Source organism: Pyrus communis, chromosome 3 (assembly GCF_041283825.1).
Source record: "Pyrus communis isolate YQ-2024b chromosome 3, ASM4128382v1, whole genome shotgun sequence".
In the NCBI taxonomy this organism is placed as follows: Eukaryota; Viridiplantae; Streptophyta; class Magnoliopsida; order Rosales; family Rosaceae; genus Pyrus; species Pyrus communis.
In genome coordinates this window covers 16,459,710-16,482,027 of record NC_142567.1, presented here as the reverse complement: position 1 = coordinate 16,482,027, position 22,318 = coordinate 16,459,710, and the positions used below count along the sequence as shown (strand labels likewise).

The following is a 22,318-nucleotide window of genomic DNA, read 5'->3' as shown; positions in this document are numbered from 1 at the left end:
TCCCTGTAAGTATTGTCTCGGATCGTGATCCAAGATTTACATCTAAATTTTTTGGGTGGCGTTTCAGGAAGCTTTGGGTACGAGACTACTTTATAGTATGACGTATCATCCTCAAACGGACGGACAGCCAGAGAGAACCATTCAGACTTTGGAGGATATGTTGCGAGCTTCGGTATTACAGTTTGGTGATGCTTGGCACAAGCGGTTGGATTTAATGGAATTTGCCTACAACAACAGCTTTCATTCGAGTATCGGCATGGCGCCATTTGAGGCATTGTATGGCAGATCTTGTCACACACCGTTGTGTTGGTCGGAGGTCGGAGAAAGAGTTTTGGTGGGTCCTGAGATTGTTGAGGAGACTACTCAAAATGTTCAGGTGATTAAGTCTAACCTGAAGGCAGCCCAAGATAGGTAGAAGAGTTTAGCAGATCGGCATTCTACTGACAGAGTGTACGAGGTTGGCGATTGGGTATTTCTGAAGCTTTCACCATGGAGAAGCGTTGTACGGTTTGGAAAGAAAGGTAAGTTGAGTCCCAGGTACATCGGACCATACATGGTCACTGAGCGAGTTGGCGAGGTAGCTTACAGGTTGGAGTTGCCTCCGGAGTTGGCTAGAGTACATAACGTTTTTCATGTGTCCATGCTTTGACATTATGTTGCTGATCTGTCTCATGTGATACCTCATCAACCCTTGGAAATCAATCCGGATTTGACTTATGATGAGGAACCAGTGACGATCCTAGATTGGAAGGAAAAGGTTTTGAGGAACAAGACGGTGAACTTAGTGAAAGTTTGGTGGAGAAATCATTTTGTGGAGGAAGCTACGTGGGAAACAGAGGATCGGATGAGAGATTTGTATCCTCGGTTGTTCTTTGATCACTAAGGGTTGTTGTTTGGTTGTTTTGAATTTCGGGACGAAATTCTAATAAGGTGGATAGGTTGTGACAGCCCGTTCCAAAAATTTTAAAACGTACGCGTGAAAAGACGATTTTGCCCCTAGTGTGATTTTTACGTTGTGTGGTTGTTTTGAGTTGGTGTGGCTAGTTGTGGACCACACACACACTCTCCCATATTTTCCCTCACCCTTTCCGCCTATCCCTGCACCTGTCCCGTGCCATTTCCCTTCCCATTTTCATATCTAGGTGTACGGACACACTCCAAAACTCTTGTAATCTTCACAGATCGAAGAAACAAAGTACATATCCATGCTCGTGAGGTCCATAGGAGTTCAACCATACCCATTTCAGGTAAGGATACCTTCGTTTTCACGTCGAACTCGGGATACCCGATTTTTGGCATTGTTCATGCACACGTAAATTCTTATGTTTTTGGGAATTTCAAGCTTATAGGAAGCTTGGTGAGGTCCTTAGGAGGCTCGGGGTGGTTCGTTTGAAGGTTTGGACGTCGGGATCGTGAGTTTTGAGGTTGGCCGGAGTTGGGGGTATTTTCCCGGCGAGAATTCGTGGATTTTAGCACTTGAAAGTGGTATGATTTCGTTCCTCTCGTTGTAAGCTTCATTTTGGTACCAATTTTGTGAAATTTGGTTGAAAAACGAAGAAGATAGGACGATTTGAAATTTTCCCGGTTTTCCGGCGCCAGCGACGGCGCCGGAGCCTCGCTGGAGAAGACGACAGAATATTCCGTCAGTTTGGACCGAATATTCCTAACGCCATTGACGGAATCCATTAAAGTTAATGGAATATTCCTGACGGCGTTAACTGACGCCGTCAGCGTGCCAGACACGTGCCTGTGCATGGCCGGTGCGTGTGGCCGTGCCTTGGCCGGCGCGTGGGGGTGCGTGCGGCGGTGAAAATGTTTTCTAAAAATATGGGGATGTTCCTGAGGTTGAGTAGATCACGTTGGTCTATTCATACACCCCATTTGAGCATTGTATGAGAAGTTATTTCTTAAGATTGGTTATGTGCCTTAAAATTAACGTTTTTATAGTTGTTTCGCATATAGGTGATACCTATCCCGAGGACGAGCGTGGTCACTCGAGGCAAGGGGGTTACGATCCTTCCACATACCAGTAAGTGGGCTTTTGGTTTTCCGTATATACCTATATACTTATGTTTTTCCCAGAAATTGATTTGAAACATTATACGTTTATATGCCATGCCTATAGTTGCCGTTTGTTTATGCATTGTTAGTTGCATATATATATATATGTATGTTTGGTGCTGCGGACGCACTGGTAAGTGCCAGGTGAGTATGATTTATGTGTACATTCAGTAGTGATTTGAGATGCATAGAGAGCTCATAACCTGCACCCCCGGTGTTAGTGCTCCCGCCCAGAGTTGGGCACAGTCCTTCACGTGATGTTCACCTCCCGCACCACACTCTCAGCTTGGATCCAAGTTAGGTGCACAATCCTCTCGTACAGGCCACTTTAGGTGGTTCCGACTCGTAGGTGACCCGCGATTATTCGCCCAGCCTTCACGTGATCGTAGCACTTGAGCGTACTTATATTACACCTAGGCCTATCGTACAGACCACTTTAGGTGGTTCCGACTCGTGTGCAGGTATAGTTAGTGAGATAGAGATTGAGCTCTAGATCCAGCCGTACAGGTCACGTTAGTTGACTCCGGCTGACAGATTATATGACATTGATTAGACATACCTGAGCACTTGCATTTTACTTTGAGGTTTTGGCATAACATATTTTCCCAGCATGATTGTTATATATGTATATTATATTTTCTGGGAAGTATACAGGTTTTACGGCGAGGGGTTAGAACTTATTTATTAAATGGTTTTCGAAAAGCTTTGTTTTTGCCCACTCACGCTTTTGTTTTACGCCCCTCCAGGTTCTAGTTGGCTAGCACGTTTGGTGGCCTCCCTGAGGATTTCCCCGGCATATCTGACAGACCACCACCAGTGTAGGACCACTTTCGGGTGTGCTTTTGTTGTGTCGTTTTCTTCTGGACTGCATTAGGCTTTCATGCTCTGAACCTAGCGTTCACACTTACGCTTGCACTTGTTCATTATTACCTTGTGTAAAGCTAGTTTTTATTTATTCGTACGATTTATATTATTATTTTATTAGCTTCCGCACTGTGCACATGGTTACGTCACTTCCACGTGACGGCCAGCATGCCCTGATCTCGATCGGGGTGTGTCATCCCGAACCGAATCCAAAAAAAAATATATTTATTTTGGTTGCATGCATGTTGAATGTTGAATTTAAGTAGTTTAATAATAAACTACATTAGAAATAGAAGTATGAAATTAAGTAGTTTGGAACTTTCAATCATCAATTTGACTTGGTACGAATGAAATGGTATTTCAATTGGTATGAGGTAAAAAGCTTAAATTTCAATCAATATGAAATTAGGAAATAAAATTTTAGGCTGAAAGTCCAATTTTTAGCCCATAGCCCAAAATCTCAAATTTCAACCAAAAAACTCAAAACTAAAAATCCAATCTTGATCCATCTCGAAATGCCAAAAACATTTCGGAAATCACGAAAATTGGAAATATTGAAATTTTAATTTGAGATTGGTCTTTAAATTCCCGTCCCATTTTCGATTTGGAGTCTCACACCTACACCACCCCTATCCGTGTTATGCAATCCACGCATAATTTTGTTAAAAACAAAAAATAAAGAAAAATCAGCACATAATTTTATTTAGAGACGTTTTGATATAAAAACCTCGCTTTTAAATGTCATAGACTAAACATCTATTCTTTTTGAAAATTTAATTAAATATTTTCCCTACAATTTTGGTATTTTAATTTTATTTCATTAGAAATCTATTCACGTTAGCATTCCCTCTTTTCCTTCTATTTTTATGCATATCTTATTATGATGATTTAAGATTTTTTTATTTTTTATTAAAATATTTATTTTAGTAAATTAAATAGAATGTAACAAAACTCGTTGTTAGGTACATTTGAATTTTTGATCCATTTAGCTTCTTTGTACATTTGAATCTTTGGTACATTTGTTTTCAAAACATAAGTTTTATTACTTTTTGTCCTAATAACGAGGAATTACTTTAATTAATTATTTTTTTTATAAAAAGAGTTGTTAACAATGTAGAAGTTTAAATTACTTTAATTAATTAATTTTTTTATAGAATGAGTCATTAATCAATGAACAATAGCCTTTTTGTTAATTAAAAAAATTATATAATTTATCTTTATTATTTAGCATTATTTACAATAATAAGGATTTATCTCTGATCAAATAAAAGTTATTCTAGAGACTTATCTACCAAAAATCAAAACTATCTAGAGCATTGTGTATGAATCAAACATATTTTTAAACATTCCAAAAACATGAATAATCATTTTAATATAGTTTATAATTAGATACGTTTTAATTCGGGTTGGTACGTTTTCGTTTGACGTACATTTTTACTTTCTACCCACCATTTATTAGGTTCTGTTTTTTAATTTTCTTCAACTCTTTCCACGATTTAATTTCATTTCATTTTCGCCTTCCATTTTCATTTCACTTTTGCCGCCTTTTAACTTGCCTTCCCTCGTCGACCTGTGCTACAAGTCACCGGTGAGCGCACACTGCTTAAACTGCGCACCACCCCCTACCCCCGTCTCTCTCTGTGCGACTGTGGAGCAGACAAACTGAATTGGCAACTTCAACCGGTAGGTCTTTCTTCTTCTCCAAGCTTTGCCTTTAATTTTCGTAAATTCAGAAGCAGAATAGTTGCAGTGCTGGAAATTTGAAACCCTAGAACGAAATCTGAGCTTCCAGTTTTTGTTTTTGGTATTCGTTATTGCTGATAATCTAGTTTCGTAGACTGCGTATATATATGGTATTAGCTAGGGTTTGAGTTCATACAGAACTTGTTAGTCTCTTCTCTCCCTCTTTCTCTCTCTCTCTCTCTCTCCCTCTCTCTCTCTCTCTCCCTCTCCCTCTCCCACTCTCACTCAAGCACGATTGGGTGGTAATGGATGTCCGACCCGAGATGTTTGTGATTTAGCCTTGTTGAAATGGATAATTTCTGTTTTCTGGTGGATCCCATTTTTGTGAAGCAAAATTGTTCGGGATGGCCGCAAAGTACTTCCACTGTGCTAATCGAGCAGTGAAGTATTATTATTTGGGCTATAGGTTTGGAATAATAATTGTCGATTTTCCGAGCAATGCTTCCCGTTTGTGTTAAAATTACTTCTCGAATGCTAATTGTGAAGCCACTAACTCATGATTTCTTTGGTTTTTTTTTTCGTGTGTGTGTTCGTCAACGCCCCCCATCCCGATTACTTTCTAGTAATAGTTGCTAAAGTTGCATTAGTATTCTGGTTTATGGCTCATAGGGAAATCCTTGAGTTGTTTACTTAGTATGACTGTCGCTTATACGTTTCTTTCACATTTTCTCAGAGGTTGCTGATCTGGTGGTTTCAATATGTACATAAAGCAGGTGAGTTTTTGTTATAGGTGGATTACTGTTAACCTTGTTTTTTCCGAGTGATATCTATAGGGCCCTATTTACATTTTCGTAGATTTCTAATATTTTATTAATATGTGCCGTCCTGCAATTAGGTTATTATTGAAGGATTTAAGAGCTACAGAGAACAAGTTGCTACTGAGGCCTTCAGCCCGAAAGTTAATTGTGTTGGTAATGATATCTTTCCTTGCAATTGCAGCAGATGTTTTTATTTATTTATTTTCAGAGTTTTATGCTAGTTTATAATATTCATTTTTAACTGTAACTGATTGGAATATCTTTGTAAAATGGATAATGTACTTCAAAGTATTAGATTACAAGAGGGTGATGTGCCATATTTGTATTTGTTTGGTTAGCATAGTAATAGACATCAGACAAATGAGGTGCTGAAGTATCTTATCTAGGTTCTTAAGGTGTGTGACGTAAAAAGGAGTTTTATGACTGTCAAGGAATGTTTAGCTTGCCAAGCTCATGGTGTATATGGGTTTTTAAACATTCATTGCTGCACAACCTATCCTTTTGGATAACGTGAGCACTTCTTTTTGGTTTTTCAGATAGACCTCTGTGCAGCTTTGCAGCTTAAGATAAAATCTTGTGTATTAAAATTTTGAGGTCATTCAACCGAGATTGAAAAAAAATAAAATAAAAAAATCGAGTCTTCAATAGTTTTATTCATTTGATACCTTTGCATTTTTTTTCTTGTAAAAGTATGCCTATGTGTATTGGAGATCTTCTCCATTAAAGTAAAAATGTCAATCGTACTTCTGTATCTGTATTTGCTTGTTTTCTAATTCCATTCTAAAACAGGTTTCTAATAAAATTCCATATCTATTTCAATGATGTTTACTGCAGTTGGTGCCAATGGGTCTGGAAAGACGAACTTCTTCCATGGTAAGTATCAAGTATGAGTGATTCTTGCATTGTTTCTTTCCTTCGGCCAGTATATATATTTGTCCTTTTGGAACTGTTAACATTAACTTGTTTACGTTTGTTGATTCAAAAATTTTATTTAGCGATCCGGTTTGTACTAAGTGACCTTTTCCAAAACCTTCGGAGTGAGGATAGGCATGCTCTACTCCATGTAGGTCTCTCTGAACGTTTGCTTTTGTTTCAAGCTATTTTGTTCAACTAATTGCCTAATAAACAATTTGTATTGCAATATATGCTTCCTCATGATTGACCAGGAAGGTGCAGGGCACCAAGTAATATCTGCGTTTGTGGAGATTGTCTTTGATAATGCTGACAATCGAATCCCGGTAATGTTTATTGATCATATCTTGTCAGTTATTCTGTAATCCTTTTTCTCTCTCTCTCTCGCTCAGTACACATGTATGTCTTTTTTCCTTGTGAATATGGAAAATTTACTGAAACTACCTCCTAGCACTCAACCCACTTTGAAAGTTTTGGGCTGCCTAGTCACATCTTTTTTCCCCACTTGGTGCATGGATTGTGCAAAGATGATCACTATAGGAATGGTGCTTGCAACATTTTGTTTTTCTAATATAAATCAAGTTTTGGTGTGAGTGCTACTATTTGAGGAAAAAAAATCTTATCTGTAATAGAGGCATTGATTGGATAGACCTGTCTTTTCAATTATTTGCATGTTTGGAAAGCTGCAATTAGTTAGCTTTATGGAGTTTCTATAGCTGTTTCAGTTTTAGGGGGATTTTTTTTTTCCACTCTTCTGTTTTGGAAGTTAAAATACATTATCAATCTTCACAAGTGGAGTAATGTCAAAACTAGTACAGGACCTGTATTTTCTGGCAAAATGTGTCATGCTTAATTTAACGGGTACAATTCGTGATGAGTTGTGTGTCTAGTGTCCCCCCCCTCTCTCTCTCTCTCTCTGATACACTCAGTATACTCCGAGGGCTTCCAAGTAACATGAAGAATGCAATTATTTTAAACTATTCCTTGTTAACTTTTTTTTTCTTTCTAAAATCTAAATATCATAAATATTATCTAGTTCTAAATTATAAATGTGCCCTGCCCTCAACTTGTTGTGAGCGCATGGTAGTGACTGCTGTCATAGCAATCTTTTGGGTGGTGTGCGTGGAGAGGAATAGAAGAATTGTTTAGGAAACAAGGAATGAAAATGTGGACATAAGTTTTTGGGCGGAGTGAAGAATGTTGAAGTGTTTGGGATCTGTTCAGTCACTGAATCCTTAATAGAAATAGAAGGATTGCATTTTGGGAGCTTTAAGGGTGAGGACATATTTTTTGGGATAGAGTTTTTTTTTTGGGTAAAGTACAAAAAACTACCTCAACTATTGGTGTCACGACACTTTCATACCTCATATTTCAAAATTGACAATGTCATACCTCATCTTTAGAATTTGGTCCAATGTTATACCTTCCGTTACTTGGCCGTTTACTTTTCAGTTAAATGCTGACATGGCTTGATTCGGGACCCACTTTCTATTAAAAAATTAATAAAATATTAAATAAATTTTGTTAGTTTTTAATAATTTTTTATTAATTTTTTAATGAAAAGTGGGTTCCGAATCAAGCCACATTAGCATTTAACTGAAAAGTAAACAGCCAAGTAACGGAAGGTATAACATTGGACCAAATTCTAAAGATGAGGTATGACATTGTCAATTTTAAAAGATGAGGTATGAAAGTGTTGTGACACCAATAGTTGAGGTAGTTTTTTGTACTTTACCCTTTTTTTTGTGCACTCCTCATGATTTATATTTTTTCTTTCTAAATATAGAAAGTTTGGGTGCATAATGAGTTTTTTGGAGTGCCAATAACAATACTCTTTGGGAAAATGCTTTTTTATTTCACATTAAAGGTAGGTGATTAAACTATAGAGTATTCTAAGCCTAGTTGTCCATACTTGAATGATTTGAGAAGGCAAATATCAAATTCGCACATCGAGTATTCTAAGCATTGCACCTCGATACGTAAAAATGACACCTTTCTGTGGTTGCTAATTGGTTTTGGATTGGATACTCCAACTTGACAAGTTTCAAATTACCTCTGTTATTGGTTGCTATTTTATGTTTGTCCAAGACTTTTGCACAAGTAGCGATATTGCTTTTATGGATTATTGTTCATTTTGACAGCTTCAGCTTACTTCACTGCTTTAACACCAATTGAGGCATTTGCCATGCTTTCTTATATGGGTTATATCTCTTTCAACTTTTGCATCACTTCTCGATAGGTTGATAAAGAGGAAGTGCGCTTGCGAAGAACCATTGGTTTGAAGAAGGATGAGTATTTCTTGGATGGAAAGCATATCACGTGAGTGCATATATTTTTGGGAAAATATTAATATTCTGTGTATTATGGGGTTTTTATTATGAGATCCTTTTCCATGGTTTCTGTTGAACGACGGACGATAACTCTAATTTCAGGAAAACGGAAGTTATGAATTTACTGGAAAGTGCTGGGTTCTCTCGCTCCAATCCTTATTATGTTGTGCAGCAAGGAAAGGTATGATTTTCTATTTGTTTGGACATCATATATTTACCTGAGAAAATAATTCATTGTTATATTTTGAGTATTGTTGTGATTGTGATTGATGCACTTTTTTATTGGTTTTTCTAATTACAATTTTTTGGACTCTTTCATAGATAGCATCCTTGACACTGATGAAAGACTCTGAACGGCTGGATTTACTGAAAGAAATTGGTGGTACTCGAGTGTATGAGGAGAGGCGTCGAGAAAGTTTGAAAATTATGCAGGAAACTGGCAAGTCATTATTGAATTATTTGTTATGGTTATTATATATGGTTTCTTACAAGCTTTTCTCTTTGCTATTCAGGAAACAAAATAAAACAGATAGTTCAAGTTGTTCAGTACTTGGATGAGAGATTAAAGGAGTTGGATGAAGAGAAAGAGGAACTAAGACAGTATCAACAATTTGACAAGCAGCGGAAATCTTTGGAATACACTATTTATGACAAGGAACTTCAGGATGCTCGCCAAAAGTTGGCAGAGGTTAGTCGAGTTAGATTGCTAGGCCATATAAAAGGTTTGCATACCGAACCGAAACTCATATCCCGATTACCGAACCAAAATTTTCAGTTTGGGCATAATTCATAGTTCATACTGACACCGAACCAAATGTTTCAGTATCCCAAAAATTAGTAATACCAATAATGAACGGTTTCGGGACGGTTCAGTAATATCAATTTCAAAAGATTTACCTTGATGTAATTGAAGGTCGAAGAACGAGAGGGACTTCGATTATGAGGTTGAGGTTCCTCCAAAAACCCAGATTTGGTTTTAAAGGTGGAGGAAGCTCTTGATGATGGACATTGAGAAGAGTGGTGGCTGGTCGGCGTTCAGAGCAAGAGGGAGAGTCGGAAACAGAGAAGAGAGAGTGGAAGTCAAGAGGGAGAGGGTTGGGTTCAAGAAGGGAAGGGAAGGGAGAGGAGGGGGGGAGTACTCTGAGTCTTTTATCAGATTTTGGGTTTCAGTTTTTTCGGTAGTCTGTTCGGGAATTTGTTGGTTGGTTTCTTGATTTCGGGACAAAATTCCCAGCCCTAGGTTTGCACAGTTTATCTTCTCGTTTATATATTTATTTTATAAGAAATAGATTTTTATGAAAATTGGATGCAATTATGAAGTGTGAATGAGGTGTACACAATCTTATGGAGCCTATAATACAGAATCAGACCTTTCAAATAGATTCTAAGTTACAAAAACCTCCAGACTTGAAACCTAAACCCATTTCACATACATCATTATAGAAGAGTGAGAATAAACCTTACACTCATTCGGAAGTGGCCCAAAGAACTGCCAGGTATCTAACTTGGTCCAGTTTTTCGCGTACTCCCACACCCTTGAATCAATGTTAATCTGCCACCTCTGAATAATAAAAAAAATTCCTTCCAGTTACCAATTTTGAAGCCGCCTTTTCCACCTTCTCCACCGCTGTGCACTTGGCCTTCCCCCAAGTGGTTCTGGAATCATATTTAGGTAGCATATGCAATTGTCATTGCATATATTTTTGTAACCTGTGGACATGTTTGATGTTCAGTGCATGTCTGAATAATAAATAGCTCTCTTAGAAGTGTTTGTGCTACCGATGAGAATTCTCACTCTACATATCTTTAAAAGAATGAATGATGGTGTTAGTAACTATTCCGTTTAGAAAGTTCGAATAGTAAAAACTCCAGTTTGATTATAATAATGTAATCCAAAATTGAAGAGCTAAAATAACGGTCCCACACACACATGCAGATATATATATATATACACACACACATCTTCATCTTGTGCCCTAACTCTCTTCGGACTGCAGACAAACATGCACAATGCTGACCTCGATGCCTAAATTGTATGCTTTTTCACCTTGATTCAGGTAGAAGATGCTAGAAATAAGGTTTCTGAAACTTCAACAAAGATGTATAATACAGTGCTGGATGCCCATGAAAAGTCTAAGGACCTGGACAAGATTTTGAAGGATCTGACAAAAGAGCTTCAAGCTTTAAATAAGGATAAAGAAACAATAGAAATGCGAAGAATAGAAGCAATAAAGAAGCGCACAGAGCTTCAGCTTGATGTCAACGATTTGGAGGAGAAGAAAACTGGAAACACCCGGGTCAAAGTAATATTCAAATTGTGTCGGCTGCTGTGTTGTTTTTCTAATTTTCTTTTTGTATCAGTTTTCTTTGTTCTAGTCATAGGAGGGACATGAATGATGCATTTGTTGATCTTTACATGCTTCCAGGAAGATGCTATGAAACAGCTGCAGAGTCTGCAGAAAGAAATTAAGGATTCAGAGGAAGAACTTAAGAAAATAAATCCTCTGTATGATAATCAAGTCAAGATGGAAATGGAGATAACAAAAGGGTATGTCTATGTAATATTAGATAATCTTCTTATTTCTATCCCATTTACAATATAGTTTAATTCTAGTCATGAGAAAATGTTCGTTTTTCCTTTGATTGGTGGAAAAAAAAGTACAGGGGGATTATGTCGACTAATTAATAAATCATAACATATATTATAGGTGTTTAATAAACCTCCATTTTTTCTGATGGATCTTTTTGAAACAGAACATCTATTACTCAATATTATTTATCAACACTTCAAACAAACAAGGAGTTTCTTAACATTCATGTAAAACTCTAGCTCATATACAAAAATCAATTTGTTACATCTAGTCTTTCTTTTATGGACAATTTTTTTTTCTTGCACACTAATTCCATGTGCTTATGCCGCTGCCCTTTCCTCTACTCGCTACGCAGTGATGATAGGTTATTAAGTTTAATTTGGCCCAGGTAATATTATAGAACAATTTCTAGTCTAGTAGAAAGTTTTAAGTGTAAAGATGAGCGATTGGAACTTGCTGCTTAGGAATAGGCGTCTTTTGGGTAACCGGTGCCTGGTGGTGGTGATTTCCTCTTAAGCAGGATTTTTAGTGGTGTTCTGTTTTTCAAATTTCAAAGTCTGGTTTGCAGTGTAGAGGGTGACATGATTGTGAGTCATGTAAGTTTCATAGTCCTTGGGAAATTCATTTCTCAGGATTTTCGTCTTCTGTTGGAATGAAGGACCTACACAAACCTGTGGGTCGAAGATAACTTGAGTTTCAGAAAAAGTTGAACAGCAAGTCTGTCCAAATACTGGAATATGTTTGGACCTTTGAGAAGTCTTGGTATATGTGCTAATATATTATCTCACAATTGGTTCTCTTGGAATATAGAATAATGGAACGCGAGAAGCAGCTTAGTATACTGTACCAAAAACAAGGTCGTGCCACCCAGTTTTCAAGTAAAGCTGCTCGTGACAAATGGCTCCAAAAGGAAATTGATGACCTTGAACGAGTTCTTTCTTCAAATTTGGCACAGGTATGAAGGCTTCTTTTTTTTTAAGTGTATATTTGAAGGGCTCCAAAAGGAAATTGATGATCTTGAGCTAGTTTCTTAAAATTTGGCACAGGAATATTTGAATGGCTCCATATAGTACTCTAGTATGTCTTTCTTATTTCCAACTACTAGAAGTATGCACACTATTATTCCTTGTTTCACCCCAGTGATTGTTTCTTTAATTTTTGTTTAGATTTCTATGCATACAGATTCAATTATATCCTCTTTTCTTGGATTTAAGTATTTCACCTTGTTCGACCAAAAGAAAATTATTTCACCTTGAATTCACATCATTTCTCAAAACTTTCTTTGAATTAGACGTGTTTGAAACCACCAATTACCTACCCTGAAACCACCATTCTCTTGAGAATATGCAACAATTTTCCATCTAACTAGATGCACTTGATCCCTTCACCAAAGCCTTCCCATGTAAAGCCCTTTATGAGATGCCTTAAAAAAAAAATCCCCTTTATGAGATACCTTTAAAAAAAAAATCCTTTAAGAGATTCTCCAATATGTTAGTGCCGTTGCTTGGAATCCAAAAGATAGAGCTAGTTGGCACACTGCGTGAGGCTGATTAAATCAAAGTGAGCCTACCTCCTTTACATTGAAACACTTTTTTATAACCTTCTAACCACTTCTCCATTTTCTCCACAACCAAATCCCAGTAATTATCTGCATGTGGATTACACATAGCAGAATGCCCAAATATTTCATAGGCCAACTGACTACCCTAACGCTTAGCATTTCTGTATTTTGTTAATCTCGCTTATTCATTTTTGTGTTGCTAACGGTTCTGTGGCGTTGTTTGTGTGGTTTTATTGTAGCTCTGGAGTTATGTTGTATGATTGTTTGTTCTGCTCTGTTTAGACTGCCTTGGTTGGGCATTTAGTCTTGTGGCTTTTGGTTCACTTTTTGATTTGGCATGCGAGTTGACATTCCTGCTGCCACATCTTATGTCCTTAGTGCTTAATTTGCTAGTCATTCATAACATTTATAAACTATGTATACTGTATTATTTGTACCAAATTTTTACTTTAATCTATTTTTAACTTTTGTATGTTCCAGGAGCAAAAACTTAAAGATGAAATTGCACGGCTTGATGCTGAGTTGAGTGACAGGGATGTCTACATTGAGTCTCGAAGAACTGAGATTGCTACTATTGAATCTCTCATCTCTCAGTCACATGATGGGTTCAGTCATCACAAGACACAGAGGGACAAGATGCAGGATGAGCGCAAGTACGAGTCTTTTGAACTAAATATTCAATGAATTTGTTACAACCATTCCAATATGAAATATTTTTTGTTAGGTCCCTGTGGAGGAAAGAAACTGAACTTTCTGCTGAAATTGAGAAGCTGAGAACAGAAGTTGAAAAGGCTGAAAAGAGCCTTGATCATGCAACTCCGGGTGTTAGTAATTGCTTTCTTTACTTTTTGTAGCTTCTGCTATGCTAAACATGGCTGTCATTTGTGTGAAACTTAAAGTGATTGAATTACTGTAAACGTTGGTAAATGTTTAAACATTAAAATGCATACAATATTATATTCTGAGAAATCACAAAAAGCAAGTATTCTGAAGGATCACAAACCAAGTTAAAATATATAATGTTACATATATATTTATGCTGACTTTACTGAAAACTATTTTTGAAATCATAAAGCAAATCTTCTGAGGGATCACTTTGGGATTTGATGCTAGAACTTTTTTCAAAACCTCATGCATCTTTGTGATATAATGACTTTGAACTTCCAAGGCCTTAAAGGTTATTATGTTGGAAAAGAGTGCAAAAAGAATCTAACTTATGTTTCTAAGTTAATAAATGCAGAAAAGAATTTATATGTTTTGTTTGCATTATGATTCCACTTGTTTTGTTGTGTTGTTTTGTGTTGTGATTATGTATTTTATTATGTCTATAGCTTTTCTATTGGTGCATCTCAAATTATGAGTGTTTTTTTTTTTTTTTTTGCTTCTCGCTTTTCCATGTTTAAAATAGTTTGATATTCAGAGTCATTAGGCAGTACTATATGTAAGATTTCACTTTTCTTCTCTGTTTCTTGTCTAATGCTTTCAGGATGTGAGGAGAGGGCTAAATTCTGTTCGTAAGATCTGCAGAGAGTATAATATTCATGGGGTATTTGGTCCAATCATTGAGTTGCTTGATTGTGACGAAAAGTTTTTTACAGCCGTTGAAGTAACTGCTGGGAACAGGTACTCAATGTTTCATTAGGGTTCTACCCCCATTCTTTTAGCTGTTGCCACATTTACCAAATGGCGTTATGATCTGTTAGCTATCACCTTCATTGTTTCTTTGAACTTTTAGTTCTATTAATTGATTTCTGTTCTTTCTGAACAGCTTGTTTCACGTTGTGGTTGAAAATGACGAAATATCAACCCAGATAATTAGGCACCTTAATTCATTGAAAGGTGGACGAGTTACATTTATTCCCCTCAATAGGGTGAAGGCTCCACGGGTAACTTATCCACAGAATTCAGATGTGGTTCCTCTGTTGAAGAAATTAAAATTTGCTCCGAACTATACCCCGGCATTTTCCCAGGTTAGCTTCTACCTGAGTTATCTATCTTAGAAATCATTGGTTATTGGGTCAATGTCAGAAGTGGACCTTTTTTTTGTTTGTGTTGTTTCTACATACGTACATAATCTTAAGTTGGGGATCACTTTTATTTTTAATCCTGTAGAACCATTGTGTTACTCAAGAAAAGGGAGGCAAAAGAAACCCCAGTATACACGAAGTACAGATTTACAAATTTAGTGTAATCAACTCTATTACCTACAACTATCTATATGTCTAACATGGAACCACTCAAAAGGACGACTAAAATCTGAAACACTTCATAACAGTAATGGTGCATTTGCGTACAGAATAAACTTGGAACTCACCCATGCTTGGGATTTATGAAATGACACCTTGATTTACTTGTTTGGGTTCAAAAACATGGAAAATATTTAATTGCAAAACTGTAGTGATGTATTTCTATGTAATCATCTTGTTCCTATGTTTTCTTCATAGAGTGAATGATGAAAACATGATTGACATTGAACCTAGATATTCAGAAGGTGCAATAACTCAGTATCATGCTTGATAGAGATACGGGTTTGAAATTTCATTGGCATACCTTCTTAAGTTGGTTCACTTTAGGATTATGTGTTCTCTACTGGGTATGGTGGTTTCTATATGTGCATATCTATTTGTATTTTAGCTTCTAACAATGTTCAGAATGACATGTCATCATTATATGCTCTTAACTTAGGTATTTGCAAGAACGGTCGTTTGTCGAGATATGGATGTGGCTACAAGGGTTGCTCGTAATGATGGTCTAGACTGCATTACTTTGGAAGGTTTTGACAGAGCTCGAGGCTTTCTCTGCATTGTGTTGCACAGTGTTATAATTATTAGTTCTAATGGCTTGACAAATCACCATGTGTTATCTAACAGGTGACCAAGTCAGCAAGAAGGGTGGCATGACGGGAGGATTTTATGACCATAGACGGTCAAAATTGAAGTTTATGCATATAATCATGCAGAATACAAAATCTATCAACATGAAGGAAGAAGAGCTGGAGAAAGTAAAGAAAATGCTTGAAGATATCCTTTTGGAAAATGATTTCATATACATGCAGAGCAGTAATCTTCCTCCGTAGCCTTTTAATTTACTTTATCTGTAAAAAAAAGTTTCCAGGCTACCAAAATGCAAGAGTGAAAAAAAAAAAAAAACCACTTGATTGAAAATAGAAGTTTGCTGCTGATGTCTAAGTTGAATTTTCACTTAAAATACATGGATTTGTTAATATTTAGATAAAGAGGTACACCTTGAATTCTACAGTCTTGTCAGCTGGAGTGATTTGCCATCTTATGCACTTCATAAGCTGAGCATTAGTGTGAAACCAATGGTTTTAATCATTTCCCACCAAAACTTTTATTCTTGTTTTCTGGAAATTAACATTTTGATAAACCCAATTCGAACTGATTAACTATAACAAAAATTCCTAAATGGATTTGACTGAGCCGTGTCATGTGTGTTAATTGGTTTGAAGCCCTTGAATCTGTCCAGTCCCCTTTCTGGTTGCTGAAGCCAATGAAAAATCTGATGAAAGATAATCAGAGGCCCCTGCCTGAATTTTAATCTTACTGTCTTAACTACCTAAGTTGGATGAAGATCTGAGAAGGAAATTGAATAAAAATGACCGGTATCAAGTAGGTAATCCTTTTGTGATTGTCTAAATTTTTTTAGCATTCCAGTTAGATTGATATGATTAAATTTGGCAGTTTTGTTTTTAGATTGGGGTGTTGTTTCTTTCTTTTCCTTCTTTGTTGGTTTTTTGTTCTTTTATCATTTACCCTGTTTTTGTCGTTGACTTATCCTATTGGTTTTGGGTTCCTTTTGTGAACTGCTGGTCCACTTGATTGTACTTCTCATTTCTCTCGTGGTGATTACTCTTTATGTTTTTTCAAAAAATACAGCCTTGTTATACTAAATTTACCTCACAGATAGACAAAAAAATTACAGAACTCGTAACTGAACAGCAGAAAATTGATGCCAAGCGGGCCCATGAGAAATCAGAAATGGAACAACTTAAGCAGGACATTGCTAATGCTAATAAGCAGAAGAATCTGATTTCCAAAGCTTGTGGGAATAAGGTATTTTGGCATTTGAAATGACATCATTTCCCGTGCCTGGAGGAGTTTCGGTTACTAGCTGATTATTTTATCATTTATCAGTCGTGTGTGCTTATAGTCTGCCCTCTTAACTGTAGAAAAAATCACTGGCGGATGTGGAGACTCAAATTACTCAGCTTAGAGCCAGTGTGGCCATGAAGAGAGCTGAAATGGGCACAGATCTCCTTGATCATTTATCTCCAGAGGAGAAGGATCTTCTCTCAAGATTAAACCCTGAAATAGCGGATCTTAAAGAGAAGCTTGTTTCATGCAAGACGGATCGTTTTGAGGTTAGCCAAATATAGTTGATTGATATTTAGAGTATTTGTGTGATTGTATCCTCATGTGCATATCTCCTTCTACTCATGTACATTTATAGACTGAAACAATAAAGGCAGAGCTGGAGACTAATTTAACCACAAACCTTGAAAGGCGGAGGCAAGAACTAGAGGCCATAATATCTTCTGTGGAGACTGACAATTATAACGGTGAAGCTGAAATTAAGACTCAGGAACTTAATGATGCTGAATTATTGGTTAAAGATGCAACAGAGCAGCTCAAAAGTGAGGCGTTGATATGCTGATTTTGAAGTGCCCATTTGGAAGTTTTGAGTTTTGTTCTGTGTTTTAACTACAGTTTTGTTCATCAGGAGTTTCTGAAACTATAGATAGCGAGTCAAAGCATCTCAAGAGAATTAAAGATGAAAAGACTGCGTTAAAGGTAAGGTGGTGATATTGTTAAATTGTAAATGCGTGTTGCTGCTGCTAAGATGACTACTTGTGAATGCAGACTTTGGAAGACAAGTATGAGAGGACACTTCAGGATGAAGCCAAAGAGCTAGAGCAACTGTTGAGTAAAAGAAATATGTTTCTTGCAAAACAAGAAGAATACTCAAAGAAAATCAGGGAATTAGGTCCATTGTCATCGGATGCTTTTGAAGCGTATTGTTTCTGTCCATACTTTATTTTACGTAATAATTGATATCAATTTTATGTACACTATCTGGAGCTTGTTTAGGTTCCAAACTCTCATAATCTGTTTGGGTATTATCTAGGTTTTCTAATTGTTGAAATCATTTGCACCTTAAGATCATTTACCATTTCTCCTGCCAAGATTTGAATCTAAGAACAACTGCTTCCCACCTGCCGTGTTACTTGAGCTTGAGTCCTATGTAGTTAGTATTCAACCTGTGTGATGACAGTCCATTGTTGATGCATGCAGTTGATTAGGTTCTTATTTATTTTTTCTTATGTTGAGATGTAACACCGTTGGTAGGTTCGTATTGATTTGTTCTGCTTGAAATGGTAGGTATAAGCGCAGGGGCATCAAAGAGTTGCATAAAGCGCTGCATAGATGCAATGAACAACTGCAACAGTTTAGTCATGTCAACAAGAAAGCACTTGATCAATATGTAAATTTTACAGAGCAACGAGAAGAGCTCCAGAAGAGGCAAGCTGAACTGAAAGCGGGTGATCAGGTATCAATTCACTGTCAGATCTCTTTTATTGAGTTGGTTTTTTTCTTCTAAAGATTGGCTTAAGATTAGGTTGTCTTGGCATTTATTTTTTTATTTCAATTTTTGCAGAAAATTGATGAACTTATAAAGGTTTTGGATCAAAGGAAAGATGAATCAATAGAACGTACTTTTAAAGGTGTTGCTAGGCACTTCCGAGAAGTTTTCTCAGAACTTGTGCAAGGTGGCCATGGGCACCTTGTTATGATGAAGAAAAAGGTTTATTGCTGAACTTGATCTCTTCAGTTTTTCCTCTTTGTGGTCTATCCTGATATGCGTGGACATAGCTTGATGCTTTGTGTTTATTGGTTTAGTATCAGCTGAAAGAATGTAATATTAATGCAGCTCTGTTAGCTGAGTGGCCAGAGATGCTTGACACTCTGTCCCATCTAAATGTTCTTTCAGAAAATATAGTTCCTTTCTCCTTTAGAAGGATCATAAAAAATGGTTTCATTCCAGTAATTGTCATCAAAAGAGCCTTAGACATAACTAGATTGACTCGAGTATGTAGGACTGTCTTCACGAATGTTGCCTTCATTTTAGACATTTTGTTAAACTTCTAATGGTTTTACTTGAATCTGGGTATTGAATCTGCAGGATGGTCAGCATGGTGATGATGAACAGGATGAGGATGGACCACATGAAGTGGATTTGGAGGGAAGAGTCGAAAAATATATTGGTGTAAAAGTGAAGGCACGGATATTCTGTTGTTCCTTTTACTAAAACCTGATGCCTCCACCATATTTATTTGTGATATTAAGTGGCGAGCAACCCCCTGGAGTTAGTCCTGTGGTAGGACTGGTCGAGATAAGTGCCCCAGGAAGCATGGGTCTTGAGTGGGATTACCCACAGATGCGTACCCTCCTGTAGGGCCACCTCCCATTGTTTGTCCCACCCATTTGGATTGGCGGGTCTGCATGTGCCCTTGGGATCTGTGGGTCAGAGATTTAGATACCTTAAATTTTAATTGATGTAGCAAAGTTATATAATTTTAATTGATTTAGATACCTTAAATTTTAATCCAGCCTCAGTTACAAAATTTTTTAAATTGAAACAGAAAAAAAATAGATGTTATGGGTTGTCAGTAAGGTTGTATTTATTTCTGAATTTGTTTGTCTTTCATTTTTTTTTTTCTTTTGGCAGGTTTCTTTCACTGGACAAGGGGAGACTCAGTCCATGAAGCAGTTGTCTGGGGGTCAGAAAACTGTTGTTGCGCTGACACTTATTTTTGCCATCCAGCGATGTGATCCTGCCCCATTTTATCTTTTTGATGAAATAGATGCAGCACTGGATCCTCAGTACAGAACCGCTGTTGGAAGTATCCTTTATGTCATATTTTGTCTTCTGTGTTTTTCTGCTAAAATTAAAGCACTTCACCAGGTGTTCAAATATTATGCCACAGAACCCTTCATATGTCAGCCAACAGGTTTGTAGATTTGGATATACTGTACGGTTTGCTTGGCTCAGATCTCCTAAGGTGACATTGCCATGCTTGTTTTGTTAGGGTACACCCTATGTTCAGGGGACAGATAGTAGGTTCTGATATCCTACACGTCAATGGAGCAAAAGTTGGTCAAGGGGTGAATGACTAAATATATATCCCCTCTTCAAGTTCTATCAACAGCTTTATCATTCTTTCTGACTCCCTTAGATTAAATGAGTTTTCAAGATCCGTAGTTTGCAGCCTTTTAATTTTAGTCGGCCTACCTGTCCAGCTAAGCTGCCACATGTAGATAACCTAAAGATGGACAGAAATCCGCCTTAAATTCCTTTTCATTAAGGGATTGATTATCTGTGATCATGATACAACCCTGAAAAAACAAAACCAAAGAGTACTTAGTAACACAGCTCTTAAAGCTATCCTGTAGCAGGTACCCAGTTACAAGGGTAGACATGGCAAATACTCATATATACCAAGGTGCCTCTTACGCATTTCCTTTTGATCTCTGTTGGAAGTTTCACTTGCCATACAGCTTCCTTAATTACCTGTTGATAGATATGATCCGACGCCTGGCAGACATAGCAAACACTCAATTTATAACCACAACATTCCGGCCAGAGCTTGTGAAAGTTTCTGACAAGATATATGCTGTTGAACATAAAAACAGGGTGAGCCGTGTCAACGTTGCATCGAAGGACGATGCATTGGACTTCATAGAGCGTGACCAGTCTCACAATGCGGAGTAAAGGTTAGACCAACTTTTATATTCACATCATAGTAATATTTTTTTTCTTTCATGAAGTTGATTAGGAAACAAATTACAGGTCTTTTGAGTTTTAAGACCAAAGACAATGAACACGGAAAAAAAACCCTTGAAGAGTTCTTGTCATTGTAGTTGAACGGCTGTGGGGTCATTATTTTACCGTTATATTACCTGTTTCATTTTGGAACTGAACAACACTTCTTGTTTTGGTCCCAGCGTGTATCAAGAACAGAAAAGACGGCTAGAGCAATCTTTTTTTCGGTAAATTCACAATGAGAGGAGTGAGATGTTGTACGAAGTAGGTTTGCTGGTGTTGGCTCGATTCTAGATATGCTGAAGAACCATTAGCTTTATCCATTGACAATTTCCTGTATAAGGTATTGCTCATAAGAAGGAACCATGAGTACATAATACTAATAATCTAAACTATTCCACGGAATTCCGGTGTCACTATGAACCATGAGAGTATGTATGCATATGATTAAGGAAATTAGGTTGTCTGTGGGCTGGTTTGGTATCGTTTCGTTTCGTTTCCCTTTGGTAAAGGTTACATGATGCTTCATGCTTAGTTGATGAAATGTGTATTTGGTTGGACAATGTTTATTTTTGGTCTGTGGTTCTAGCACAACACAACTCTTATAACTTTCCAATTGCACAAAATTAATCATGCTAGTTCTGTTTGCGCATATCTCTGACGCGAGCGTTGGTAATTGCTTGGTATACACTTCAGTTCCGGCGGCCATGCTGCCACGAGAGCATCAACCGACGAAATTAATTGCTCTACCACAACAGGGTGCCCAGGGATAACGATAACAACACACTTGACCACGCCGCAGATGTTGATGAGGGAGATTAACCTTGGAGCGGCCATCGGACACCATGCTAGTTTGTGAGAATTTCTTAATGACTTGATTCTTCTTACTGAGGAATATATAATTAGGAATTTAGCAACCCAATGCCTCATTTAACGGGGACGATTTATATGAAATAGGTGTCACGTTACGTCTCCAACCAATAATGAATGTCATGTGTAAGGTTTTTCTCGACATTGCATTGCATTATTGGACTGAAAAGTCACAGTAACGGTGAACCCGTTTTATGTAAGTTGTTCTTCTCATTTAACAATTACTTACAAGTTTGCCGAAGTTGAGTTGTAAGTCCAAAGCCAAAGGGAAGGAGCAACATTCATAGGGAGCTGATCTACCCTTTTGAACCATGTCCTAGCAAGCTTTCCAGTGAATCCAGAGTCACCACACAGGACATCAGCAATTCCTTGCCCTTCCGTTCCGGGCAGCCATGCAGCCACGGGAGCATCGATCGACGATACGTAGGGCTCCATCACTATCGGCGCAAACTTTGAGCAATGGGTCTAAGCAGTGCACGTGCATGTGAATTGGGGTATATTATCTAAAGCTAATTTAGTCTTGCAGTTGAAGGAAATCTTAGCAAATTAAATGGTTTCTCTGAGATGAAAGAAATTGAAATTAAGTCTCATAGTCGATCGTAGGATCCTGTTTTTTTAGTGTTTCTTTGTAATATGAATTCTATGTATAATAATTGAATTAGCCTCACTTTAGGATTCATTGATCCGAGATTATCTTTCACGGATCAAAATTTGAGTGGAATAATAACATCATGTAACAGTGTTCCGAATAAACAAAAAAAATCTCACATGGTGACTTGATGACAT

At 37.2% G+C, this 22,318-nt stretch overlaps 1 protein-coding gene across 3 annotated transcripts; it reads left to right on the top strand.

The window, feature by feature from the left end:
* Positions 1-4,407: 4,407 nt before the first annotated feature.
* LOC148698019 (structural maintenance of chromosomes protein 3-like) lies at positions 4,408-22,315 on the top strand. 3 transcript variants are annotated; one of them, XR_015960777.1, is made up of 31 exons: positions 4,408-4,608; positions 5,342-5,381; positions 5,504-5,579; positions 6,261-6,299; positions 6,422-6,489; positions 6,593-6,664; positions 8,578-8,657; positions 8,771-8,849; positions 8,990-9,107; positions 9,181-9,356; positions 10,726-10,971; positions 11,095-11,216; positions 12,070-12,214; positions 13,301-13,473; positions 13,545-13,644; positions 14,307-14,443; positions 14,589-14,790; positions 15,506-15,593; positions 15,691-15,841; positions 16,743-16,893; positions 17,010-17,201; positions 17,291-17,474; positions 17,561-17,631; positions 17,701-17,852; positions 18,220-18,388; positions 18,497-18,643; positions 19,022-19,117; positions 19,568-19,742; positions 20,421-20,613; positions 20,845-21,005; positions 21,359-22,315. XR_015960777.1 is itself a non-coding variant. In XM_088691123.1 (30 exons), the coding sequence occupies exons 2-29, from the start codon at positions 5,367-5,369 to the stop codon at positions 20,609-20,611; spliced, it is 3,615 nt and encodes a 1,204-aa protein (XP_088547249.1). In that variant the 5' UTR covers positions 4,408-4,608; positions 5,342-5,366; the 3' UTR covers positions 20,612-20,613; positions 21,359-22,315. The 3 variants fall into 3 exon arrangements, 2 of the variants coding, with proteins under 2 accessions (XP_088547249.1, XP_088547248.1); XM_088691123.1 differs by lacking the exon at positions 20,845-21,005; XM_088691122.1 differs by lacking the exon at positions 21,359-22,315 and having other exon boundaries at positions 20,845-21,231.
* The last annotated feature ends 3 nt before the right edge of the window (positions 22,316-22,318 follow it).